Source organism: Pinus tabuliformis, chromosome 1_2 (genome assembly GCF_031772625.1).
Source record: "Pinus tabuliformis cultivar Carrire ecotype Pingquan chromosome 1_2, CPIR1, whole genome shotgun sequence".
Classification (NCBI taxonomy): domain Eukaryota; kingdom Viridiplantae; phylum Streptophyta; class Pinopsida; order Pinales; family Pinaceae; genus Pinus; species Pinus tabuliformis.
Window position 1 is genome coordinate 75,944,133 of NC_142298.1, and position 19,243 is coordinate 75,963,375.

Genomic DNA, 19,243 nt, shown 5'->3' on the forward strand with positions numbered 1-19,243 from the left:
CAGCCTCTGCGTGGATGACGCAGGCCCTCCTGGCCTCTGCGCTGTCTCTATTAGCCTCTACGTGGCTCCCTCTAGCTTCTGCGTCTGCCTCTCTGCCTCTACGTTGGTCTTCCAGCACTATCTCTACCTCTCTATCTCGTACTCATTGCCCCTCGCTGCAAACTGATCACTGATCTGATTTCTCTTAGTAAACCCTGCTTTAGAAAATCGAATGACTGATCACTCTAGTGTATTCTCCAACTGACCCTCAAGCCTCCTCTTATACTTTTCCTGTTGGTCCTTCAACAGCCGAGATTACATCTCTAATCAACGACTAAGATTAGATTTGGCTTAATCCATCTCATTTAGAAGTTAGAACCTTCTAACCTAGTTTTATATTAATACCCATTAATATTTTATTTTTCCTACTTTAGACTTAGGAACTCCATTAAAAATATTAATTATTTTCATATCTCCTTAACCGAGTAGAATCTGCCCAAACCATTTATGGGTCTTGGAGATCTCATTTGCTTTATCCTTTCCACCAATTTTCATGGCTAGAGCACATCCGATGCTACCCCAAATCAACACTCCCTCTTAGCGAGACTGTGCTCTAATAATACTCCACACTGAGCATCACCCTGATTATACGGCACTAGTACCTGTGTTGATCCCAGACCTCCCTATTGGAATTTCTAAGTCTGACTGTTAGAAACCCTTCATGTACATTTCTAATTTATTTCTGCCTACTTGTTATGATCAATTAACAAGTTATTTACCATGTAAACACTGAAAATAAATACAAATACATGCTCAACACATTACAAATCATCAACTAAAGAAAACAAAACAAGCACATAAGTGACACCGTTGTTTTTGGACCAATGTCCCCGGAAAAACCCAATGTGGGAAAACCGATGCAGTTAATTGAGGGTTTTATTATTATGCAGTTTTTGAATACAATCTGGGTGCCAAAACCGACTCACCCAACAGAGAAAAATCTCAGCAGTAGTACCTCTCTACTCAAAAGCAGATATTCCAACTAAAACCCTGAATAAACACTCCGACACTTCACAGCTCCAATCTGCCCCACGAAAACCCCAGCGTCAGCCCTTTTTGGCCCAAGGTTAGCCCAATAACCCCTGTGTCAACCTCTGGAGGCACTACGTCGGCCTCTAGAGCCTCTGCGTCACCCACGCTGGCTCTCTAAGGCACTGCTCAACTCCTGGTTGCCTCTGCGTGGACCCTAGTTGGCTCTGTGTCCCTCTCCCAGCTTTTGCACTGATTCTCTCGGTACCCTCTACTTCTCTGCTTCTGTATTCACTACCCCTTAGCTGCAACTCTGATCACTCTTTCGACTTCCTCAGCAAACCCTGAGCCAGAAAATCGAAATCCTGATCAACTCAGTGTGTTCTCGAAGTGACCCTCAAGCCTCCTCTTATACTTTTCTCGTTGACAATTCAACGACCAAGATTAAGTCCCTAATCAACAACTTAGATTAACTCTAGCTTGATCCATGACTTTTGAACCCTTCTAACACAATTTTATATTAATTCACATTAATATTTTATTTTCCCTAAGTTTAGACTTAGAGACTCCATTAAAAATATTAATTATTTTAATATCTCCCAAACTGTTTAGAATCTACCCAAACTATTTCTGGGTATTGGAGATCTCATGCGCTTTAGCCTCTCCACCAATTTTCGTGGCTAGAGCACATCCGATGCTACCCCAAATCAACACTCCCTCTTAGCGAGGACTGTGCTCTAGTAATACTCCTCACTGAGCATCACCTTGATCATCCAGCATCGGTCCCTGTGCTGATGCTAGGCCTGCTGCCCAACATCCTCTACATTGTTGCATCATGTACTTCTACCCATGGCCCTGCCACTACCACTGATGCATCCGTATGGAAACCCCTCTCATCATGCTGCATCGTGCTCCCCATATCATTGTCACTGCTAACTGTTGCACTGCAACTCAGTTACTAAGAAGTAAGTAACTAATCTCCCAACTCTGACATCTCCATCAGGCTAGAAACACTCCCGATGCTGAAGTTCCCTCTGTCGCTAACAACTCTATGCATCTCGCACTGCTGCCTCACGCTAACCTGGAACTCCTGCACTATAGCTCCCTCTATCGCTCCATCTACATCTGTCTCTACCGACATCCGCTAGTACTGCTACTCCTCTTCAGGGCTCCCGTAGCCAGGTATAATCCAAGAGGTTGGATACCTCGAGGATCTTGCCCCTCATCGCCTGTAGTCCGTCTGACTACAACTCAATGTCTCCCCACTTTCGCTCAAGTGGCGTGTGAGCACTCATGGCACAGTCATCATCTGTCTCCACTTCTCCGCCCTTGCTGGCGCAGCCTTGGTCTCAAAAGCCTCTCCTTTGCTCTTCTTCCTCGGACACTGGCTCGCATAGTGACCCAGTTCCCCACAGTTGAAGCATTTGACCTTGGAGAGGTCCTTCTTCTTTCGTTTCTCTTGCTTTCCCTTAGATGCTAGGGAAGCATCCTCCTCTTCCTCCTTCTTGATTCTGACCGCCTTGTCGTTGCTTCCTGCTTTGCTTAGCCTTCTGATCTCTTCTTAGCGAAGAACCTCCCACATTTCCTCCCAATCTGGAAGGGTCACCCTACCCAATATGCTTTGGACAAATATCTCCCAGTCTTCTGAGACTGCGTTCATGGTTCTCACCATCAATTCTTGATTCAGCGTGGCCCCTATGGAAGTCAACTGATCCCGGATCTCCTTCAATCAACCGAGGAAGATGTCGATCTGTTCTCCCTTTTGCATCTGGAATGACTGTAGCTGATTTTCTAGTAGCATCTTCCTCTGCACGGAAGTATGCTGATACAACTTCTTTAGGGCCTCCCACATCTCATTTTCTGTATTCTTCTCGGCAATGTGTGCTACTACATGGTCCTTAACACAGTCAAGGATGATGCTCTTGACCCTCACCATTGCGTCCTCGTACTTATCGTTATCAGCCGGGTAAACTGGGGCCACTATTATCCTCAAGGCGAACTGCTTGAGACTGTTCCTGTCTAGAACAGATAAGATTTTGGCCTTCTAGACTACGAAGTTTGAGGCTTTGTTCAGTCTATCCTGTTCTCTTACCCCGTTCACTGCCATCTCGCTGCTGCTCTACTTCCCTTCTGGAAGTTCTCGGTGTGACTCCCTCTAAGCCTCGATTTTCCTCCTGGAAACCCCTCTGCCAATATCGAGATGCCCCCACTCCGATCCTTAGTGCAACTGCACCACTAATCCGGGTTTCTTGGCTAGAAATCCTCAGTAGCAACTCCCTCCTTGGTCTTGCCCTGTTAGGTATTGTTTTGACTACAGTACCCCACCAACTTCACTCTGCAACTTACCCACAGCCTCCTAAGCCCCAGCAACCTGAAGGTTAGAGCTTCTAGACTCTGCGCAGTTCTAGCACCAGCAAAATCCGCACCTCTTGGCCAAGGGCGTCAATCCTTCTTGACTGAGAAAGATGACCGGGCACTACGTAGGTCGAGTCTGCTCCCCTCTGCCACTGCGCAGATCCTCCTCCCGGCTCAAACTTGATGACGCAGGCACTGAGTCACCCCTTCCTTGCTGCATCTCTGCTAGGAACAGCTTCTGTCACTCGGACAGCTGTTTTTTTGTTGCTGCTGCTCTGCTCGACTGATGTCCTTAGTTCTCCTGTGATCTGCAACCACCCTCTCATACCATGTTGGAATTTCTAAGTCTAACTGTTAGAAACCCTTCATGTACTTTTCTGATTTATTTCTGCCTACTTGTTCTGATTAATTAACAAGTTATTTACCATGTAAATACTGAAAATAAATACAAGTACATGCTCAACACATTATAGATCATCAACTGAAGAAAACAAAACAAGCACACAAGTAACACTGTTGTTTTTTGGACCAATGTCCCCGGAAAAACCCAATGCGGGAAAACCGATGCAGCTATCTGAGGGTTTTATTATTATGCAGTTTCTAAATACAATTCGGGTGCCAAAACCGGCTCACCCAACAAAGAATAATCTCGTAGTAGTACCTCTCTACTCGGAAGCAGATATCCCGGCTGAAACCCCGAATAAACACTTCGATAGTTCACAGCTCCAATCTGCCCCACGAAAACCCCAGCGTCAGCCTCTAGGGATTGCGTCAGCCCTTTCTAGCCCAGCATCAACCTCTGGAGGCACTGCATCAGCCTCTAGAGCCTCTATGTCACCCACGTTGGCTCTTTGAGGCACTGCGCAGCTCTTGGCTACCTCTGCGTGGGCCCTAGCTGGCTCTGTGTGGCCTCTGGCTGGCTCTACGTCCCTCTCTCCTGGCTTCTGTGCTGATTCTCCCGGTACCCTCTCTGCCTCTCTACTTTTGTATTCACTGCCCCTCAGCTGCAACTCTGATCACTCTTTCGACTTCCTCAGCAAACCCTGCCCCAGAAAATCGAAATCTTAATCAACTCGGTGTGTTCTCCAAGTGACCCTCAAGCCTCCTCTTATACTTTTCTCGTTGACAATTCAACGGTCGAGATTAAGTCCCTAATCAACGACTAAGATTAACTCTGGCTTGATCCATGACTTTTGGACCCTTCTAACACAGTTTTATATTAATTCACATTAATATTTTATTTTCCCTAAGTTTAGACTTAGGGACTTCATTTAAAATATTAATTAGTTTAATATCTCCCAAACTGTTTAGAATTTGCCTAAACCATTTCTGGATATTGGAGATCTCATGTGCTTTAGCCTCTCCACCAATTTTCGTGGTTAGAGAACACCCGATGCTACCCCAAATCAACACTCCCCGCCCATCATTCTCTGCGTTGCTGCATCCTGTACTGCTACCCATGGCCCTGCCATTGCCACTGCTGCATACGTACGGCAGCTCCCTCTGCATCCGTGTTGTTGATGGTCCTTTCTCCCAACACTACATCTGCACTGCGACCCCCTCTCATCATGTTGCATCGTGCTACTGCCAACTACTACTACACTGCAACTCAGTTACTGAGAAGTAACTGATCCACCCAACTACTAACATCCTTGTCAGGCTAGAAACACTCTCGATGTTGAAGCTCTCTCTGTCGCTATCTCGTGCTCCCTCTACTGCCTCTGCACTGCTGCAACAACTCCCTGCCTCTCGCACCGCTACAAACCTCTTTGTGCCATCCTGCACTGCTGCAACCTCCTCTGTGCCTCTCGCACTGCTGCAACCCTCTTTGCGCTACCTGAGACTACTGCATTGTAGCACTCTTTGTCGCTTCATCCGCATCCGTTTCTACCGACATCCGCCATCTTGCTACTTCTCACTTCGGGGCTCCCGTAGCAAGGTATGATCCAAGAGTTTGGGTACCTCAAGGATCCTGCCCCTCATCGCCTGTAGTCCTCCTGACTACAGCTCGATGTCTCCCCACCTCTTCTCTAGAGGTATATGAGCACTCACAGCACAATCAATGGCCATCTCCGCTCTTTTCTTCGACTCCGCTGAGTCTCTACTTCCCTCCTGGAAGTTCTCTCTTCGACTCCCTCTGAGTCTCTACTTCCCTCTTGGAAGTTCTCTGCTAGACTCCCTCTGAGTCTCGATTTCCCTCCTGGAAATCCTCCTACCAATAGTCGAATCGCACCTCTCCGATCTCCTATGCACCTGCAACACTGATCTGGACTTCTTGGCTAGAAATCTGCCTAGGTAGCGACTCCCTCTACCTTGGTTTTGCCCCGTTAGGTACTGTTTTGTCTCGGCAGCAACAGCATCCCACCAACTTCACTCCCTGCAATCTGCTCACAGCTTCCTATGCCCCAACAACTAAAGGACTGAGCCTCTAGGCTTTGCGCAATCCTGGGAAGGTTAATTTGCTCCCTTGGCCAATTGCGTCAACCCTCCTGGTCTCTGCGTGGCTCTTCGTGAGCCTCTTCTGCCTTCTTCTGCCTCTACGTTGGCCTCTCTCTGGCTCGAACTGATGACGCAAGCCCTCTGTGTCAACCCTTCTCTGCTGCTTTCTGCCTAGGAACAACTTTTGTCACTCAGGACAGTTGTTTCTGCTGCAAATTCTCTAATTCAGTTGGCGCCTTCAGCTCTCTTGTGATCTGCAATGCTCTAATACCATGTTGAAATTTCTAAGTATTACCCGTTAGAAATTTTATCTGTATTCTCTGGTTTATTTCTCCTACTTGTTAATTATGAACAAGTTATTTAATCATATAAACACTGAAATAAACACAACACAGTCTCAACCATCTACAGATCAACAGCTGAAAGAAATAGCAAACACACAAGTGACACCATTATTTTTAGACAACTCATCCCCGGAAAAACCCAATGCGGGAAAACCGGTGCAGCAATTCTGAGGGTTATTTTGTTATGCAGTATTTCTAAGTACAACTGGGTGCCAAACAGGGTCACCCAACAAAGAAAATAATTCGGCAGTAATAACTCTCTATTCGGAAGCAGATATTCGGAAAGTCTACCCCATGAAACCTTCTCCAGCACAACTGAAGCACTACATCAGCCCTCCTGGCCTCTATGTTACCCTGAAAACCCCCTGTGTCAACTCTCTGAGGCTCTGCATAGCCTCTCTGGCTCTCTACGTCACTCCTGCAACCTCTGCGTGGATGACGTAGGCCCTCCTGGCCTCTGCGCTGTCTCTGCTAGCCTCTACGTGGCTCCCTTTAGCTTTTGTGTCTGCCTCTCTGCCTCTACACTAGTCTTCCAGCACTATCTCTGCCTCTTTGTCTCGTACTCACTGCGCCTCACTGCAAACTGATCACTGATTCGATTTCTCATAGCAAACCCCGCTCTAGAAAATCGAATCACTGATCACTCTGGTGTATTCTCCAACTGACCTTCAAGCCTCCTCTTATACTTTTCTTGTTGGTCCTTCAATGGTCAAGATTACATTCTAATCGACGACCGAGATTATATCTCTAATCAACGGCTAAGATTAGATTTGCCTTGATCCATGTCATTTAGAACCTTCTAACCCAATTTTATATTAATACCCATTAATATTTTATTTTTCTTAAGTTTAGACTTAGGAACTCCATTAAAAATATTAAATACTTTAATATCTCCTTAACCGAGTAGAATCTGCCCAAACCATTTCGGGGTCTTGGAAATCTCATGTGCTTTAGCCTCTCCACCAATTTTCATGGCTAGAGCACATCTGATGCTACCCCAAATCAACACAATATACTCAACCTCAACACTACTCAAAGCAATTGTTTCTTGCTTTCTGCTCATCCATGAGATCATGCAGGATCCAAAACTAAATATCCTCCTGTAGTGCTCCTTCCATCCTGCTCATTGCCTCCCCACTCGGAATCTTTATATCCAATCAAGTGGACATCATTCCTCTATTCATATTTCAGGTAGTAGTGGATGGTTCCTTGTAGATATCTCAGTATATGTTTTGCTACTATCCAATGATCATGCCTCGGCTCTCCTTGGAATTGACTATGAACATTTACTGCAAAACATGTCTGGTCGAGTATTCTCCAAGTACATCAATGAGCCAATCAATTGTCTATACTTGGAAGGATCCATAGGGCTCGATTTGGAACTCCTCAGTGTTTTTAAGTTTGTGATCATCGGGGTTGTCATTGGTTTGCAATCCATCATGTCAAACTTCTTCATCATCTTGATCACATACTTTCCTTGACCTAGATAGATATCATTAGGTCCTTGCCAAACTTCCAGTCCCAAACAGTAGTGCATCAACCCTAGATCCTTCATGTCAAATTTTGTTGCTAGTTGATTCTTACATTCTTCAATTCGACCTTCCACGCCTGTCAAGAGAATATCATCCACATATAGAAGAATGTTTACCGACTCTCCCTTCACAACCTTAATATAAAGGTTTGGATCAGCAAAACTTTTCTTGAACCTAATCTCTGTAGGTATGCATCCATCCTAGCATACCATGCCCTTGATGCTTGCTTGAGGCCATCTAATGCCTTCTTCAATCTGTAAACATATGTCTTTCTATCTTTAACTTCAAATCCCAAGGGTTGTTCTATATAGACTTCCTCATCAATTGTGCCATTCAGGAATGCAGTCTTGACATCCATTTGGTGGATGTTCCATCCCATCGATGCTGCCAAAGAGACCAACGAATGAATAGTTGTATACCTTGTTGTTGGAAAAAATGTATCTTCATAGTCAATGCCTTCTTGTTGAGAGAAGACCCTAGCCACAAATCTTGCCTTATATTTATCAATACTTCCATCTGCTGCATGTTTGATCTTGTAGAGCCATTTGGAAGTTACCACAGATTTGTCTTCAAACCTAGGTACAATCTCCCAAACTCCATTCTTCATTATAGATTGATATTCTTCATTCATGGCACCCTTCCATTTTTGGTGATTGACAACTTCTTCAAGGGTGGATGGCTCTTCTTCTATTAGTTTCGTCATGTAGGTTGCATAACCAGAATATCGTTTGGGCTTCTTACTTTCCCTAAATGTACCTTGAGCTGCTCCATGACCTTCTGCATCTAGAAGTGTAGACTTCAACCAGCTAGGCCTTTTTCTAGTTTCAGGGACTACAACAAGTTGTATAGGTTCATACGGACCTTCGTCATCATGGTTTGATTCTTCTTCCCTAGTAACTTCTTCAAATACCGGAAGTTCTTCATCATCAGAGTCCATAGGAAGATCTTTTATTTTTGAATGCAATACTTTTGTCAAATATCACATCTCAGCTGACTTCTATTCGGTGTCCTTCCTTTATGTACATCCTATAGGACTTAGAAGAGTTACTGTAGCTCACAAACGTTCCCTTCATGCAAGATGGATCCAACTTCTTTCTTTTGTCCTTAGTTATATAAATATAGACAGGACAACCAAAAATTTAGGGATGATCTATGGTTGGTTTCTTCCCAGTGAACACTTCTTCAGGAATCTTGTTATCTAGTGACCTATGGGGACTTCAATTTTGTATGTATATAGTTGTCTTTGTAGCTTCACCCCATAGAAATTTGGTAAATCTTGATCATGTAACATTGTTTTTACACTCTCTTCAATGGATCGATTCTTTCGTTCTACAACTCCATTTTGTTCAGGATTATATGGGACTATCAGCTCCCTCTTAATCCCAGACACCTTACAGAAAGTTATGATTTCCTTAGATGTGTATTCTCCTCCATTGTCGGATCTTAATATCTTGATTCTTCTTTTTGTAAGGTTCTATATTTCATCTTTGAATTCTTGAAATTTGTTAAATACTTCATCCTTGGATTTCATTAAGTATACCCAAGTTTTCCTTGAATGGCAATCTATAAATGTGACATAATATAGATGACCTCCAAGTGATTTAGGAGTCATAGGACCATAGACATCAGAATGAATAAGATCCAAGATTTCTTTTGACCATGAAGCACTGCTTCCAAATGGTCTCTTGGTGTTCTTACCCAATGCACATCCCTTACATACTCCTTTGTAATCTTTTAGTTCGGGCATTCCATCTACTATTGACCGAATCTTCTATACCAAAGTTCAGATGGACTGATTTCAATGTCAACTAAAGTTTGAGCAAGAGGAGATAGCAACCTGTATAGTCTTCCTTCACGAATCCCAATCACTCTAGCATTTTCTATGCTTGAGTCTTTACCCCATACTACAACTTTTCCATCAATGAAAGCCACTCTATCACCTTTATCTTCTAGACTTGAAGTAGAGAGTCAGTTCTTATGCGAACCTGGAACAAATAGGATGTTGTTGAGACGAAATCCCTTAAGGGGATAACAATGCTTAAAGTAGAGTAGTGAGACATTTATGGGTACAAGTCAAAGAAGGAGTCCCCATTAGACTCCGTATGAAGTATGAAGTTTGAGGAAGTAAGATGAAAGTAGCAAACCAGTAACCACAATGAAAACCCCCGGAAAAGAAGGGCACTTCGTTAGATTCAAACCACATGAATCTTGCATACTCATCAAAGGTGGCTACTAAAACTTTGTCTGAAAGGAAATAAAAAACAAGACATGCTACACCACTAAAAAGATGAGTTCCTTGCCTACACGCTAAATTCCAATAATAACACGTGATAGAAAGTAGCATGTGTAAATATAAATGAAACATGCCAATTGATCAACTAAAGGGACTCCTCAAAGAAACTAGAGCTTTGTTCATTCAACTACAAAAATAACCTGCAAATAGAAAGTTAGAAATTGGCTTTCCTCCCATGTGGACCCAATCTCTGAAGAACTAAGTCATATTTACTTAAGCTGATCCAAAATAAACTGTATCAAGAAAGAAGTGTGGACAATAAGTCTAATATGCTACTAAGAGCTACATCACTACAACTGAAGCTTTATTCTTAGCATGGTGTGGTCTCCGAGAAGGACCTTTTCATGCCCCTAGATAGTATTCATAATGTGTTAAATATGCTAATTACAACTATTTAATAGTAACTACTTTCTACAGGTCACCGATATATTTATAGCATTTTCCAAGTGTAGGCTACAATGTTTTGAACAAACACAGTTTATATCTACTTTCCTACTGAGTTTGTAGTAATTATGTCGTCTTCAACACAAATTGCCTGGGCAGCACATCACATGTAAGATACTAAGGCATACGGTGTACATATATTCTTAATACTGAATTTTATCTTTTGGCATTAAACTCCTTTCACATATTCTCCACAGTTATGACTAACATTCACTTTGTTTTACCTCTCAATGGACTCAAGCACACAAATAATTGCAATCAAAGTAAAGCTGCAAAATGAGGAACTTTCACAAATAGGAATTTCTGTGCATAGATTTAATAAAAGGTTCATGTATATCATAATCAAACAGTAGGGTGGAACAAAACACCCACAACTATTAACACAGGAACTCACTTCAATGTTTACCGTTGAAAAGAGATCACATAAGAAACTGGAGATAGAATGTACAATATTCAAATTGTTTTCCTTCCATATTAAGTTGTTTTTTCTGAGTATGAAAATCAGGGTCTAGAATGTTGAAGATCAGGATATCCTTATTATATAGATAACGGGGAGATTGGAAAACTCCATCAGAAAAGTAGCCTAGGTTTAAAAAGACACGGAGAAGTATCCATCTGCATAAGCAACAAAGACTCCGACTAAACTGCAATTAATTGCAAAATACAAGATAAGAACCCTGTGATTACAGCTTGAATGAGCACGACTTGAAGACTGGCTTATCTGAGTTTAAAGGCTAATATAGGGCACTCAATTCAACTTTTAATTGTGTGTAATTGCAGCAGGTAAGGATACAGAAAAGCCACCGACTGCAATCCTGTCTACATAAAATGTTCATTTGAATTTAACATAATTGCACCGAAAGATGTGATGGGCTTTTATAGCCCAGGTTGATGTGTAACGCATGACTGCAACACCAATAAAATAAAATGCAAAACGCTTGATGTGCAACATCAAATGTTAAAAAGAAAGAAAGAATGGTAGAACAGAAGAAAAATAATAACAAAACTAGTAAACTTAACTACAACAGATCCATCTTAACGCTGGATCTTTTAAGAACTGAGAGGTTTTTGCCTTGTTTTTTATCCCTCTCAGTGCTTAAGAGATCCAGGGTTAAAAGAATCTATGCCAGAACATCAAAAGACTTCCCCCTTTGATTCTTGATAAGGCATCCTATACTAATTCATGTTTCTATAAGGCAACTTATACAAAAGCAACTAGCAAATGTGTGTAATTGTATAGATAGTAATGTGAACCAGAGGAAAAGCAACATACATATGATTTGAAAATGTATGTAGTGAACAAGAGAGTTTCCGGAGATCAAATAATTTAACAGTTTTGTCCGCTGATCCTGTTGCTAAAAGCCACTCATTGAAGGGATTAAAAGCCAAAGAGTTAACCTGGTGATACACATAACACAACACTTCAAAGATTAGAAAATAATGCATCACATTCTATAACCAAAAGTGTAAAGCACTCACTGTTAAAATGAACAGCACATTAACTAACTACAGTCAAAGCTTCAAGAAGCAATATCATGACACCGATATATGAAATTTCCATAATATGTTAAAACAAATTTTCCAACAGCATACGTACCAAATACAAACAAAGGAGAGAACAATCCCCAACTTCTAAGAAAACCAATACAAAATACTACAAGAGCTATGATACACCAACACTCAAGGGAACATGTTGGGATCTAAATTACAGGGCATCAAAAATTTATATACAAATGCAAACTATTTAAGTGAGTGTCCCAATTTAGGTGCAATATCTAGCCGCCAACTGTCAAGGGTCTCTGCCCGGTCATGCTTTTCCTGTAACAGTTCAAGGCAACCAACGAATCTCTGAAGTGGCAGAATATGTCGGATTGGAATATGGGCAAGATTGGGATGGAGTTTTGGACGTCCTTTGACTCAGTATGATTCTCATAAACTCTACTCCATTCTGCATCAGCAGCATATGTTAGGTCCAGTTCTTGATAACAGGAGGGTTTCCACAGATGCTGAGAGCCATTGGAATCAGAGATTACACAGTGGCTGGTCAATAAGAGTTTCTATAAACACCATGTGTAACATTTTTGCTTGGTTACTGATCTATCCAGGTCTTCCTTCCAAAGCCATTTCACCAAAAGTGGCCTTTCTGATGGCCTATGCCTCTTTTGCTCATTGTCAGAATCAGTGAAGCACATTTTATGGGAATGTTCCTTTGTGAGGTCTAAAGGACTTGTGGATCGGGTTCAATATCAGCTAGCAAGCATTTAGCAGTGATATCTGCATTGGCGGGCAGTTTTGTTGGGCAATTCCAGACCTGTGATCTGGAATTCCTTGGCTGGTAATTGGCGCTATTTGAGACTTTTTGCTTTGTATGTTCTCTGGAAACTCCACTACAAATATGTTTTTGAAAAGGAGAATTTTTCAGACTTCTTCTTGTCAATTATTGTGAGATGAGTAATGTATAAAATTCCTGGATAAAGAAGTGTTAGCGATTGAAGATGCCAAATTGTTAGACCTCGCCTCCTATTCTGATTATATATCTGTTTTAGTTGCTCTGAAAGGATATGAAGGACATTGTATATACCCTTCTATTTTCCCTTTGCTTTTTGCTGGTGATGTAAATATTTTCTGTATATATAAGAAGTATCTCTTACAAAAAAGGAAAAATCTATGTAACCTAAAAGAAATAAGATATAAGAAAAGAGGAAAGCACATGACATGATCATGTCAAGAAGATTGAAACATCCAAAAAAATTATTAAACACCACCATCAGAGTCATTATCAATATCCCCTGGATTCTCCAAGATGCTCAATGGCATCCCAACCATCCCTGCAGCAACTCTTCACCCTCCTCTTCACCTTTAGGTCGGCATTCCATCATGTCATTGATCCCATCAAACACTCAAACATCTTTGGATACTTAAGTAGTTTCTTTGCTCTCCTAAAGGAAAGTTTGTTGAAAATGTAATGAGCAAGGTCTTTTGGCTTGTGCCTTAGCTAGTGAAGACCTCGAGTTATCCTCATCAGTTAGACTTCAGTGAGGATGAGTTATTTCCAGTTTTACTGGAATAATCATCAAGTTAGCATGCGTAGAGTTGGAGCTTCAGTTAAGTGGAGCCTTCATCAGTTTGACTACAAAACAAAGTGGCAGTTAGCAGTTTAGTTAGAGCGAGTTAGTCTTCAGTCTTGATTGAAGGAAGAACAAGTTAGATCTCTAGTGTTGATTGGAGAGAGCACGAGTTAACAACTCCAGTGATGATTGGAAGGAGAGGGAGTAACACTCTCAGTTAACTTGCTATCAGAGCTCGAGTTCTAAATTAAGTTGGGTCTCCTTGCATGGTTCGAAGTTTACCTACAAAGAGAGGACGAAGGCACAAGTAAATTACAATTGTTTTGTGCACAAAGGCTTGTGACAAGACAGAGCTCACGAGTTAGTGTGAGAGAGCCTTGATTGTGGAGCACAGGAATTGTGTCCCAAAGAATAGAAGCACAAGTGCGCTAGGATTTACGAGCTGGTTATGCGCAGAGAAGAGGAGTTGAATCCTAAAGAATATGAGGCAAGAAGTGAGCAAGGATATAGGGATTTTCCCTATAAAATAGGAGAAATTGCGATATGATTTAGGGGCCTCATTTGCACTAGAAAATAGGGACCTAGTGCGCAAGGATATAGGAAAATTCTAATGTGCAAAATAGAGCAGGTTTTGCAGAGAAAGTCAAGGAGACAACAGAGGAACAATTGTGTGCTAGAGGGCCGAGATCAAGCAGTGATCAAGGCAAGTTGAGATCAATTGTATGAGCTAAGATTTGTGAGAAGAAGCAGAACGTTTTCTCAAGAGACAGATTGCTTTGTAATAGACCCAATTGCTCAAGAACAATCAATAAAAAGACCACAACGAAGAAGCAAGTTTTCCCTGTTGGGTTTCTTGAGAAGGCAACAGTGTCAATTTGTGTGATGTGTTTTATATCTCTTTGTTTTTTTGTTCTGCTGGTTATAAGTTGTTAAGAGGCTTTGTATCTTGGTGAAAGTTAACTAGTTTCAGTTTTCAGTTATTCATCTAAGTAGTTGCAGAGTTTCATGGAAATTTAACAAAGTTTGTTTCTCTTAATACACTGGATAAAGCTATAAACTTCTCGGGATCGCAGAGGAACTAACAGATAAAGATAGTAAATGAACAAAAAGTTGACAGAGATTTGGGGTTCATTCCCCATGCATTTGCCACCACCTAATGTGTTGGAAATACTGAGAGGCGGGGTGAATCGGTATTTCACTTTTCTTTACAACTTAGTATCAAAAGCATTAACCAATAACATCACATCAAAGGTGTTGAGAAATCAATATGCTTGTAGATTAGGGTAGATTTCTCTTACTTGATAATTACTTGTGAATGTTTGTTGGCTTCCTACTAAAATTTATGTTCTTTTCTTCATCAAGCAATTATCAGAATACAAAACATGAAGATCACAAAAGACAGAACACAAAGATGTAGGCTCTAAGCCAAGGTAAAAAACCCAAAAGGGGGAAAACCTAAGAAAATCCTCTTCTTATAGAATCAGATCAAAGTGAGATATCCAATACCCAAGACCAAGACTGCCACAAAAACCCAAGTCAACCCTCCTCCAAGCCATCTCCAACAAGTCATAGTCATCAAAAGTCAACACTGGTCAAATATTTGAATTATAGTCATTCCTTGAATTTTCGGCCCTTGAAATTTCAGGCCCTGAAATTTCGGCCCTATGACAACCTCAGAAAAACTGCAGAAGAACTCGCACGTGTGAACAGAATTAGGGCAGAAATAAAATCATTTTCTCTCTCCTTTGACCTCCTCTCTCCTTTGACTTCGTTGGTTTTCCTTCTTCTTCTTGCACAGGAAATCAAGTGATTGGTTGAGTGATCAAATGAAGTTGAACTGTTTTCTATTTATACATGTCCAGGAGATCGAATAGGTGCCTCTTTAGGCCGACTTGTCCAGTAGGGCCAACTTGGTCTCTAGAGGACAAAATTGACCTTTTGACTTAATAAAAAAAATCCTTTTACAAGAAGTCCAAGTGGGACTTCGACTCAAATATATTTTTTTGACTCATAATAAATTTTCTTTTGACTGAATAAACCCTATAAGCATGAAGAACATGCTTTGACTAATAAAAATAATAATGACAATAAAAAATTATTTTTCTTCTTTTTGCTTTTACATGAAATATATTGATACAAGTACAATGATAATTATGAAGACCAAACCTAGTTACATTTCCAACACTCCCTCTTAACTAGGGAAGTATTCAGAATGACACAACATGATACTCTCAAATTGAAATATTCTCATAAGGGATTCAGATTAATAAGCATCAACATTCAACATAAACAACATTATCAAACATAGCAAGGCCTTGACTAACAAGCTCTATCTCTCCACTAGATCAGAGCACAATGTTGGGAGGCATATATTTGGACACCATCACCGCCTCTCTCCAGGCACATACCCCATCCAGAATTTCACCAGGTATGTCCTTAGAGGACTATTCTTATCTTGGATACCCTATTCTCAAAGAATATCAATCCTCGGGACTACTGTTATCTTAGATACCCTATCCTCAAATAGTATCGGTTCTCAGGACTACTCCTATCTTGGATACAATTCGTCAAGAAGTATTGGTCCCATATGATTATCCAATCCACCATTCTCCCTACCAGTTCCTTCACTAGGCTTACTGCCGTTAGTCCTAGCCATAGCGCATGACACATGGAGAATACAGTGTCCACCCTCACTCCCTCTCAACCAAGGAGGAAATCCCATCGGTCCCATTATCCAATCCACTATTCTCCCTACCAGTGCCTTCACTAGGCTTACTGTTGTTAGTCCTTGCCATAGTGCATGACACATGGAGAATACAGTGTCCACCCTCACTCCCTCTCAACCAAGGAGGAAATCCTCACTCCCTATCAAACATGGAGGAATAACCACAAGCCTAAGCTTGTTTCAAAAATAACCATCAATGCAACAGCTACTAGTTCTTTTGTGGAGATTTGTTGTAGCTTCTTGGCGCTCATCTACATCATACTCTCGAATCATAAAACACCTCAACCTCTTTCTCGTTCTTTGACAATTTTCATATTGAATCCAACATGTCATCAAATAGTTCATCAAATGCCTTATGGAGCCAAACTTCTTCATAGCTTGTTGCACAAGCCTTCATATCTTTATTCGTAACAGAATTTTGCTTTCACACTCTTCTAAGTAATCATATTATCGCCCAATCATCAGTGGTATCTCTATCAGCATCAATAATTGTCAACTCAAACAATGTATTCTTAAATCGAACCAATTAGTTGTCAGTGCAATGATAACAAAACTCTTCAACTTCTTTCCAAAGGATCTTGTCATTGATCTGTCATCTTCCTTTTGAACATAAACTTCTTGGATTTTCTGCCAAACTTCAAGTAGTATCATATCTAACATCTTCCTCCTTTTAGCTAAGATAGGTAAACTTCTTCCCTTTTTATTAAATCTTGTTTTCATGTTGCCATCTAAATGACTTCCTTTGATGCATGCTTCAGACTAATTCTTTCTTGTCTTTGTGCTTTGCTACATTCTTCCAAATCTTCCATTTGTTAGTCAAGCTTAGATAGATCTTGTCTTGACCCTCAACCTTTGTCAAAAGATTATGAAGGAACAAAACACAAAGTGCATAGACAAAATAGCAACAATAATATTTAAAGAAAATAGGTATAGAATACTTATCCTTTTTTAGGAGAGTTAGCTCCCTCTTAATTTAGAACCTTTTCATCAATCCTTGTCCTTGTATCAGCTCCATGTCATTCCTGTCATTCTTAAGAACTAGGTTTTTCTTTTTACAGCAGAAACAATTAGTTAGGGTTTCTATTCCTAGGATTTTCTACCTTAAAACTTTGCTAGGGTTTAAAAACCCTAGATGCCAAAAACATTGTTAGGTTACAAATTGTAAGTTCTACATATATACAAACCCTAGAGATGTCATTAGCGAGCTCCTCTATATTCATTTCAATTCTTAATCACAAAAACTAGTTTTTAACATATCAACAATCTCTTATATATCTGAAAAGGCCACTTTTCTAATACATTTATATTTCTCAACAGATTGTTAGCTTAACCATGACCTAATAATATATGTACTATTGTTAGCATAGGTCATTAGTTGCAAAGATTATACGTACCTTTATAACATTACATGTCCATCTTTGTAGTTCTTCTATCACAGGGATCTGGTCCAAAGATTGTTTGACTTTGTATCATTTCTTCTTCAACAAAGGTACTTTAAACCTCCAGTGGTCCATAAAGGTTTCTTTGAGTTGCTAGCATCGTCGTTTGTCTCGGTTCCTTATAAAGTTCATAGATAGGTCAACTTCATAGATGTAGTTCATTCCTCTACTGTGTATAGGAAAGGAGTTTGTGGTTGCTTCACATATTTTTTCCACAAAGATGGGCTTTATATATCTTTCAAAATTTCTTGTTACAGTCCTTGCTTGCATTGTATCATAATTCCATCAAGACATTGCTTCAAATATTGTTATCTTATTCTTCGTTGTTGTAGGCTTGAGGCTTGATGCTTGATCTTTGAGAAGTCTCAACCACAGTGATGAAACTATAGTCTGGATGTTATGTTCCATTTTGTCTCAAAAAACTTTTGGTCTTTTGAGGATTGGTTTCAAGGCCTAGGTTGAAAATCTTGAATTTGTCAATATTCTACCATGGAGATTTTATTGGTTGCTTGAACTTGACACATAGAGATATCATGATGTGTGCTTCCATGCTTAGAGATATACCACGTACTTGTTGAAATTTGGGCAGCTTCGAGACAAATTTCTCCAAAGGGAAACCCAGCTAACCCAAAGGAAGCCTGTTAAGTTATGGTATGTTCTATGCTTATAACAGTTTACTTCTTTTTCTTATAATATTCCACCGATTAGCAATCACATGTACATAAAGTAAAGTGCAGATAGAACATTAAACGATCGACAGAAAACAAGCCAAGACAAGAGACACAAGATGTGGCGGCTAGCCAGGGACAAACCCCACAATGTGTGGGGAAACCCTTTGATCAAATCTTCTTTTATCTTCAATAATTCAGCAGAGAGAAATAGTACAATAAATCTGATTCATATCAGCAGTAGCAAACCCTAGATCAATAGCATCAGCATTAGCGGCTTCATTATCAAACTAGGGCAGACCATATCTCACAAACCAACCGTCGGATTGACTTCATTCCACCACCAAAAGTTTCGTCTTCCAGAGGAGGTTCAGATGAACCTACAGCGTGGTTCAGATGAGGAGATCTTCTAGGCCACGCAAGTCAATCTTTACTTCTGCAGTTGCAGCTTCAGTTTCAGCAGTTTCCGGCTTCAAACTAGGGCAGTCGATATCTTGCAAACCGTTCGTCGGATTGACTTCATTCCACCACCAAAAGTTGCGGCTTCCAAAGGAGGTTTAGATGAACCTACAGCGCAGTTCCAAAGAGGAGATCTTCTAGGCCACGCAAGTCAATCTTTACTTCTGCAGTTGCAGCTTCAGTTTCAGCAGTTTCCGGCTTCAAACTAGGGCAGTCGATATCTTGCAAACCGTTCGTCGGATTGACTTCATTCCACCACCAAAAGTTGCGGCTTTCAGAGGAGGTTCAGATGAACCTACAGCGTAGTTCCAAAGAGGAGATCTTCTAGGCCACGCAAGTCAATCTTTACTTCTGCAGTTGCAGCTTCAAATTCAACAGCTTCCGACTTCACATGTGTGAGAGAGAGAGACCCATTTCAATGCAGTAGAGAAGACTCATATCTGCGCAGTAGAGAGAGAGAGATGTGATG

The 19,243-nt window shown here is 40.9% G+C and overlaps 1 protein-coding gene across 1 annotated transcript in view; it reads right to left on the bottom strand.

Annotated features, from left to right (window-relative positions):
- The window catches only part of LOC149204490 (histone-binding protein MSI1-like), a 161,572-nt gene that overhangs the window by 103,890 nt on the left and 38,439 nt on the right, over nucleotides 1–19,243 (bottom strand). Inside the window, exon 2 of the mRNA XM_089394729.1 lies at nucleotides 11,689–11,813. Coding sequence (XP_089250855.1) covers nucleotides 11,689–11,690 — 2 coding nt within the window. The 5' untranslated portion in view covers nucleotides 11,691–11,813. The remainder of the gene's footprint in view (nucleotides 1–11,688; nucleotides 11,814–19,243) is intronic.